General features: G+C 42.4%; 1 protein-coding gene across 1 annotated transcript; it reads right to left on the bottom strand.

Moving 5' to 3' along the window:
• Positions 1–226: 226 nt before the first annotated feature.
• Positions 227–8,538, bottom strand: ZNF414 (zinc finger protein 414). The gene is made up of 4 exons (XM_063916405.1): positions 8,409–8,538; positions 4,740–5,242; positions 2,082–2,237; positions 227–569 (listed from the first exon to the last, which is right to left on the bottom strand). The coding sequence occupies exons 1-4, from the start codon at positions 8,462–8,464 to the stop codon at positions 493–495; spliced, it is 792 nt and encodes a 263-aa protein (XP_063772475.1). The 5' UTR covers positions 8,465–8,538; the 3' UTR covers positions 227–492.
• Positions 8,539–8,949: the final 411 nt, after the last annotated feature.

The following is an 8,949-nucleotide window of genomic DNA, read 5'->3' as shown; positions in this document are numbered from 1 at the left end:
GCTATTATTGCTTACTACCGATTCAGAAGTCAATAGACTCTGGTCTTCCTTAACAATTTTTGAATTCCATTGATAGAACCTGAGATCTGTTTTAAGCATTTTTTTTTTCTTAACAAAAGTAATATGGCTTTAAAATTAAGCAAGCATGCATAAAAACAAGTGAGAACCCATCAAATACTTTAGACTGTAGAATATTTCAAGAAAATATTAAGTGTCTGACCATTACTTAAGCTTATCTGATTTATACATCAAAAATTACAGAAGGGGGGAAAATACAAAACAAAAAAACAAAGGACTGTCATGTGCCTTCCGCTTGAGTTTCTTCAATACATGTCCATACATCCTATTGTTCAGCATCCATTGTCCCTGTCAAAGCATCTTATTGTTCTTAAAAGTAGAGCAGTTGGATTTTGTTTTCACTAATGGACAGTCAGTCATCAATTGTGTTACACAGTCTGTAAGAAAGGGTAAAAGCTGCTAGTGTACTGCCCATCAGACCTGGGGTAAGAGACTGGAGTCCATTTCAGCAGGGAGCTTGGAGTGGAAAGGGAGAAGTTCAAGGTCATAATCTACAAAAAGAAACAAACAACATGCTGGGGGTTAACGTTTCTGGGTACTCTGCTATATACATGACATACTCAGCTGCTGAAAAGACCTAATAATGGAACATTACTTATTCTAGATGTAACAGTTACTGAAATTTCTAGTACAGAATATAAAAAAAAAAAAAAAGTCACGTAGCCATTCATGGACTAATCGAGAGATGTATGTAGTTCAGTGGTGATCAGCAGTCTGTGCCAGTGCCTAAAGCCTCATACACAGAGGGGAGATGTGTGCCGAGTGGTCTCTTCCCCTGCTCAGCAGTCAGCGTGATGTGTGCGGATCGAGGAGGGCGCACATTTCTCCCAGCGATGAAATGAGCGATCTCACTAGATTAGATTTGGCATCAGAGCTAGAGATATCAGCGTACGGGACCGCCCATCACTGTCGCAGGCACCCTACACACTGAGAGATCCGTGCTTAATTTCTAAGCAATCTAGTCAAATTGCTTAGAATTTAAGCACGCATCTCTCCGTGTGCACCCCCCTTAAGGGGCAGTGATAAGTGGAAGGTGATAATGCACCAGCCAATCAGTACTAACTGTATTTTTTCAAATCAGCACCGATTGGCTGGTGTGTTATCACCTTCCACTTATCCAGGCTTAATACATCTGCCCCTAAGTCACGCTTTGCCTGTGTTGCAATGGTCTTGTGGCGGTGGTCACAGAGAGGATTTGCAAAGCAATTACCAGTCAAAAGGGAGTAACCGCAAAAACGTAGATGCGTTGCAACAGTTTTGGGGGAGTGTTTGCCGCTGTATACAGGATCACAGTTGCAGCCGCAATGTCTCCGGTATCTTCCTTCCCATGTTACCATAGGAATACTCAGAACTTTGATAGTCAACTGCGCTGGGATGGTTGCCACATCTTGGTACGCAGCAGTTGGTGGACATCTCAATACAAATCGAGGTGGCAGTGACATTTCCATATGTTTGCATAGCCGTTGCATGCAAATGTGCATCTGTAAATGCATTTTCATATGTTTCTGAATCAGGCTCTCTGTTACTAATGTACACGCCAGTGTTTGTCAAAAACAGTTTTTCGATGTATTCAGTAAAAGCAACAAATTTCCACTTTTTAATTTTGCATGGCCAGGGATTTGCAGGATCTTATTACAATGAAATGTTTTTGATGCACAGCTCATGCATTCAATGAGTCTCCATCCATCTTAAAAATAAATATAACGCACATTCACGGAGTGCCACAAGTTCCCCCATAAACATCTCCTCATTCCTGGCCACACACACGTGGCCATCAAGAGCTGGCGGGCTGGGTACCAGGGCGTGACCAAATGTGTGCGGCGTGACCACACAGCCCCCTCCAACAAGCCTAGGCCCAGTTAAATAGTACACACCTGTCCCCACTGAATATATTATTAAACATAGATTTCCAAAACAAATGACTTACTGCTCTATATTACAGGACACTGTTTAGTTTATAATAAAATGTAATAAAAAAAAAACCTAACATGTAATTTACCCACCTATTTCATCCTGAAGTCTGCTGGAGGGAGGGTTCTTATGGAGGGCCTCAATGTGTTTATCCATTTGGTCCCTAGTTGCTGTTGAAAAGCTGCATTGCATACACTTGTAGCTGCCCCGTGTGTGCTCCCAAACTATGCGACTGTTGTTTAAATGCCCTGGGAGGGGAAAAAAAAAAAAAAAAAGCAAGGATTTCAGATATCGGATAAGGAGGTATAAAAAGGAATAAGATTTGGCTTCAAACCCCAATAGAATTTACTTAAACCTTAAAAATCCATATGTATGCCAGCGTCATCCAGCTCTGCATTTTATGTCTGGTGCACATACCTCCTAGTTCTGAATCTAGCATAGATTGATGGTACAATTATTGGCCACCCCTAGAAGGCCACTTTCCACTAAACAAGAGCTCTCACAGTGCATGTCATGTTATATCTGCACTTCACTCCTGGGGAGGAGACATTTCCCCACTCCTTCCCATGTGAAGTAACAGGGGAATGTCCACCGGTCGGCCACTGTAGGGCATACACTGCCCAATGCGGCAGACATGACACTTGAAAATATCACATAGGGAGGGACATGCTGGACAATCTGGCATGCCCAACCGATTGATATTTTTGGGTCGGTCATACATACTGCTGATATCGGGCAGATAATTGTAGCATGTATGACCAGCATAAAAAGGTACATACACAGATTTATCCTTGCAATTTTGACTATACAGTCAAAATCGCAAGGAAAATTACTGCAAATCACAAGGTGTTCGTCACCTTGCGATCCCGATGCATAGTCCGTATTGTAAGGTTAGATGGACTGTGCAGGCAAATCAAAAAAAATTTTTTTTTTTAATCGAATACTAAAGTACAGGTTGAGTATCCCATATCCAAATATTCCGAAATACAGAATATTCCGAAATACGGACTTTTTTGAGTGCAAGTGAGATAGTGAAACCTTTGTTTTCTGATGGCTCAATGTACACAAACTTTGTTTAATACACAAACTTATTAAAAATATTGTATTAAATGACCTTCAGGTTGTGTGTATAAGGTGTATATGGAACATAAATGAATTGTGTGAATGTACACACACTCTGTTTAATGCACAAAGTTATAAAAAAATATTGGCTAAAATTACTATCAGGCTGTGTGTATAAGGAGTATATGTAACATAAATGCATTCTGTGCTTAGATTTAGGTCCCATCGGCATCATATCTCATTATGGTATGCAATTATTCCAAAATACGGAAAAATCCCATATCCAAAATACCTCTGGTCCCAAGCATTTTGGATAAGGGATACTCAACCTGTATAGTCAAAATCGCACATATGGCATAGTCCATATTGCATAGTCAAAATCGAAGACAGCCATAATCTCACTGTGTACTGATATTTAAGCTACAAAATAAAGAATACTTTCAAAACAATGTTTTTGAAAATAGAGTTGTCATTTAAAGCTATAAAATATTTTTTTGGGTGGAAATCCCCCAAAAACAAAACACACAACCACATCACTGATGTTAGAACTGTCAATGATTCAGCTAGTTAGTGTTTGGGAGGCTAAAATATATAAGAAAACAGGACTAATATTAGTGAAACGTTCAGTATTAAAGGGTTTTTGGTTCGGATATAAGTGGAAAAATGAACAAGCAACAAAATACAGATGCGTCTTTATACATCATTGCTGCAGTCGCGCCAAACAGTCCCTCTAGGCACGCCAGTTCACGAGACTCTGCCTGAGCCAATATTTTTTGCCATAAATGAGTCTTCGCCACAATGCAATGTGACTAGTATGCACAGAGAGACTATGCTTATTTGATATGCCACACTTGTATGAATGAGTTAATGTAGCAGCAGCAGCAGCTTCCCCCCTCCCCCCCCCCCCCCAATTTCGTTGTGCTTCATATGCAAACTCAGTCACACAGTATATATGTGTTGCATATAAATTTAATCTCCTGGGGCATTCTAGTCGCATCAGTCTATCCGTAAAGTAAACCACCCTTCCTTCCCCCTAGACTCCAGCCCTCATATTCCCCTTGGGGATCTATCTGAATTCGCAGCGTCTAGATCCTGACTACATCCTGTATATTATGAATAAGGCAACATTGAATGAAGCACCATCAACCAAAGAATGCAATGGGGTCGATTCAATTCAGCAACTTAAGAATAGCGCCGGGAATTAGCTCCCGACGCTATTCAATTCAGCGGCTAGTTACCCGCAATTGTCAGGAATTCTTCTCTCATCCCCGGGGGGTGAGAGAAGAAAACCGACAAAAGTGCTGCTGCGCGGCCGGCGCGAGGCTGATTCCGTCGGGAATCAGCATCGCTGCGGGTAGTTTAGTCAGAGAATGCCCATTCTCCCGACAAAACTACCCGTTAAGTCGGCGAGAATGGGCTTTCGCCGACTTAACTTTAGCTGAATTGAATAGCGTTGGGAGCTAATTCCCAGCGCTATTCTTAAGTTGCCGAATTGAATCGACCCCAATGCCTGGGAATACGAAAAAATTATATATATATATTTTTTTAATTATTTTCAGAAAGAAATCTTCCACAAATCAGGACAGGCAATTGCTTAAACTGCCCACAGTCACCTTTGATTAGTTTATTCTAAATCTATATAGAGTTTGCTAGAGTGTATAACAATCATCATAAACTATCGGCCTGACCTTGGTTCTTCTTCCACATGGCGTTGGAAGCAGGCAGTCCTTGGTTTGCTAGGAACGGTCTTAGTCTCTGCGAGATGGTAGCCTGAGGTAAGCTGTATGCGGATGGGTGGATATAAGGAAGATAGGATCCAGTAACAGATGATGGGGATGGACCTGGGAGACGGCCCGTAAACAGAGAAGGGTCAAGAATAGGAAAGGCATTAGTAGCCTGAGAGACCAGATTGCTCAATGAGGGAAGGTGACCCCCAGGAAGGGTGGAAGCTGAAGCAATGGATGTCGTAGGAATATCATCAGACACTGGGTAAGGGGTTTCCTTCTTGATACATTGGATAACACTAGTGTGGCGACCCACTGGTCCCACTGGCATTGCAGGTTTAGCATCAGCTGGAGAAGACAGTGGGGTGGTGCTTTGGGACCCTGAGCGTCTAGAGTTGTCAGTACACACATGGAGGTGCTTAAACAGGGATCGGTGAGTGCGGAAATGCTGCATACAGTTCTCACATCTAATAATGGATAAAAAGAAATATATAGATATAAAAATATAGTTAAATACAAAACCTTAACACTGTTTTACACATTCTGGGGAGATGTATCAAACCCTGGAGAGAGATAAAAGCGGAAATACATAAAGTACCAATCAGCCCCATATTCTCATTTTGTCACAGCCTGTGAAAAAGGGCAGTAATAATTTTATTTATATAGGGCTTTTCTCCCATAGGGTTCAGTCGCTTTACAGACATAAAAAAAATAAAAAAATAATAATAATGGTATATAGAACAAGGATTTCGTATTACTGCTTTTAAAAAAAAATCACACAAACATAAATTAAGAACAACAGAAACTAGAGCGCACAATAAAGCAAACTGCCAGCATGATGCAGACATTTTGGGTAATAACTTCCATGGGATCTATAGTCCACCCACTAAAGGTACCAGATGAGGCAGCCATCTTGGGCGCACTACGTAAGATTAAACCTGGGTGGAAAGGTTACCCCTAGAAGAGATGACACAAAATGGGTGGTTGCAGAGTCCTAATGCTAGGGGTAGTGTAACATAACAGTCAGGTCCATACATTTTTTCATCTCTTTCACAAGCATATCAGATGAGGCAGTCATGTTGGGCACACTACGGAAGATAAGCCATACACAGACCCAAGGCACATCTGGGAGAATGGACACTTGTGTAGTAGAATGATATGGGGTGGCAATACAAAGTAAGAAAAAAAGAAAAACAACCCAAAACAAAACCCCAGCAGTAGCTAGGGCATAAAATAATGGCAGACAAAGAGGTAGTAATTGATAAGCACACAGTAATTAAAGTAAAGCATCTCAGGCAAAGCAGCTAGCAGCAGGGTCAGGGTTGAAAGGAGTCCAAGTGAGATCCAGTAGTGAGCGATGTGGGCCCCTGGAGCAATGGCGTGCAGCGGCTTCAGCAGGAAAGCACTCCTAAATCGCAGATCCATGAGAGGGGACTACAGTCAGGGGCTGCAAACAAAGCAGGCAGCTAGCAGTGCAGAGACAGTGTCCAGGTGGGCGATGCAGCTCCCAGAGTGGGCAGATGGCCATGGAAGGAAAAGGCAGCAAGATGGTGACCTGCTGTTACGCTCTCTCCCTCTTTTCACCCAGTGCAGTTACACCTCTGGATCCTGAGCTGGAGGGGCAATCCTGTCCCAATGCTTTCCACTTTGGGTCCTCGCTCAGCTCACCCAGAGATCAGGGCTCTTTGCGGGCAGTGGATGCGCCCCTTGGGCACAGCTCGGAAGGAGGTAGCGGGCAGAGCAGGGGCCCAGACGCAAGGTTCACCATGTCAGTGTGAGCCATTTGTAGAACCCCATTTCCAAGACAGTGAGCTCCAGCCGCCACTAGTGGGTATTTCAGGACAGTCAGCGGGAATCTCCGGCCATCTCCAGATGGTTGGCAGGCAACCGTACACGGAAATGGAATGGCACCCCTTGGATGCAGCAGGTGAACCCGGAATTTGGGGCAGAGGATGGGAGCTCTGCGAGCATGCGACCATCCCCATAGTAAGAAGTGGATTTGTTGGTACTTTATCTCTCTCCAAGGTTTGATACATCACCCTCACCAAGTTGCATTTTTTGGGTGCCAAGTTCGATAACATATAATCTCTGGTATTTTCATCAGTACTGTAAATCCAGGTGCAGAAGAGTGAAATTCTAGTGAAAAATAATTTCATCCATATTAAGACTTCAAAGACCTTGGGACTACAATATACGAAAACATAGGAGCCCAGGTATGCTCAGGTTGGCTTGTGCTTACATACATTACCTTTACAAAACACAGAATGCAATGACAGAAAAGATTAATCTAGACAATAACCCGTCATCCACATGGGGTTGCCGATATGTGGCCCACACGTGCACCTCCATCATTTCCCTTCCATGATTCCACCGAATGCCAGCTTAGCCGGACACCAGGATGGCCAAGAAGGAAAACCAGGGCTAAGCACTTCAAACTGCAGTGGGTGGTACCTGAACTGCTACCATTATGTGATAATTATGCTGTATGGCGCTCAGCTCAGGTGGTATTCAGTATGCTGGCTGTTGGGATCCCAGCGCTTAGTATACCGGCGCCGGAACCCCGACAACTATTCTCCGTGTTGGGGGTCCACAACCCCCCTGGAGGGAGAATAAATAGCGTGGCGCACCACCGAGCCCGCAAGGGGCTCATTTGCGCTCGCACAACGGCTGATATGCCGGCGGTTGGGATCCCAGCCGCTGGCATACCATACTACACACCTAAGCGCACTGGACATACAGCAGTAAAGTGATCATAGCACTGAATGACACCTATGTTAACAATAAGGTGCTGAAAGAAAATCAAGGCACCACAGCACAAACAAAATGAGGGGGTGACAAAGAATTATACTTTGTGTACGGATGAGGCTTTTGTGACTCAAATTCAAAACCTACCCTCCCCCCCCCCCCCCCAAAAAAAAATAGTTCTACTCAGCATATGGAGCCAACTTAAGGGTGTCACTTAACCAATTCAGTCAAATTCCATAGATCAATCCAGTTGTATTATTTAATTTAGAGAATTAGGAACCTTTAAAAAACAAAACAAAAAAAAACACAATATAAAAAAATAGGAGGCACTATGGGGGCAATTCAGAGTTGATCGCAGCAGCAAATTTGTTAGCAGTTGGGCAAAACCATGTGCACTGCAGGGGGGGCAGATATGAAATTTGTAGAGCGTTATATTTGGGTGGGTTACTGTGTTTCTGTGCAGGGTAAACACTGGCTGCTTTGTTTTTACACTGCAATTTAGATTTCAGTTTGAACACATCCCAACCAAATCTAACTCTCTCTGCACATGTTATATCTGCCCCCCACTGCAGTGCACATGGTTTTGGCCAACTGCTAACAAATTTGCTGCTGCTATCAACTCTGATTTAGGCTCCATACATGGAAAACAAACAAACTGGTATAATGTCACGTGAGAAACAGAAGTACACTGACAGAAGTAATTAGGTGTCACTATTAGGCAGATACCTCAGGTCTTATGCTTTATAAATATCTATGCACACAGAACCTTTGTTTTTATCTATCCCTGTAGTGGCAGACGAAGGCTGGCCACAGACAAAATAAATTAATCATTGATCCCTATTGTCCCTACAGAGCTGAATTCACAAAAACAAAAATCTGTGGACTTACTTAAAGTAGCGATTAGGTTTGTAATGGGCCTTGAGATGGCTCATTAGGTCTTGCATGCTGTTTAAGGATTCACTACAACCATTTGTTGAGCATCTGAACTTTTTGTCTGCAAAAGAAGGGGAAAACAGCAGAAATTTAATATATATATATATATATATATATATATATATATATATATATATATATATATATATATATACATATACACACACACACACACACACACACACACATCACTACAGAGAATCATAGGAGAGCAGAGGGACTTCTGCATGGTGGAGGCACCTTATTGATATTTATATTAAGTGGGCAAATAGATTATACATACCTGCAGTCGTGAAGGAGAAAATGGAGAAGGGACTTTAAAGTTCTCTATTTTCCCTGCTGTAAGGCATAAAAAGATGGCGGTCCTCTCATTTCAAAGAGGAGAGTCTATTCTTTAAACAGATGTACCCCATTTATAGTTAATTTCTGATGATCAGAGAGATAAGACATTAATCTCCACATAACAGAAAAATGATGGAGTCTTCTTTTATTTTTG

Source organism: Pseudophryne corroboree, chromosome 1 (genome assembly GCF_028390025.1).
Source record: "Pseudophryne corroboree isolate aPseCor3 chromosome 1, aPseCor3.hap2, whole genome shotgun sequence".
In the NCBI taxonomy this organism is placed as follows: domain Eukaryota; kingdom Metazoa; phylum Chordata; class Amphibia; order Anura; family Myobatrachidae; genus Pseudophryne; species Pseudophryne corroboree.
This window is presented reverse-complemented; position numbering and strand designations above follow the sequence as displayed.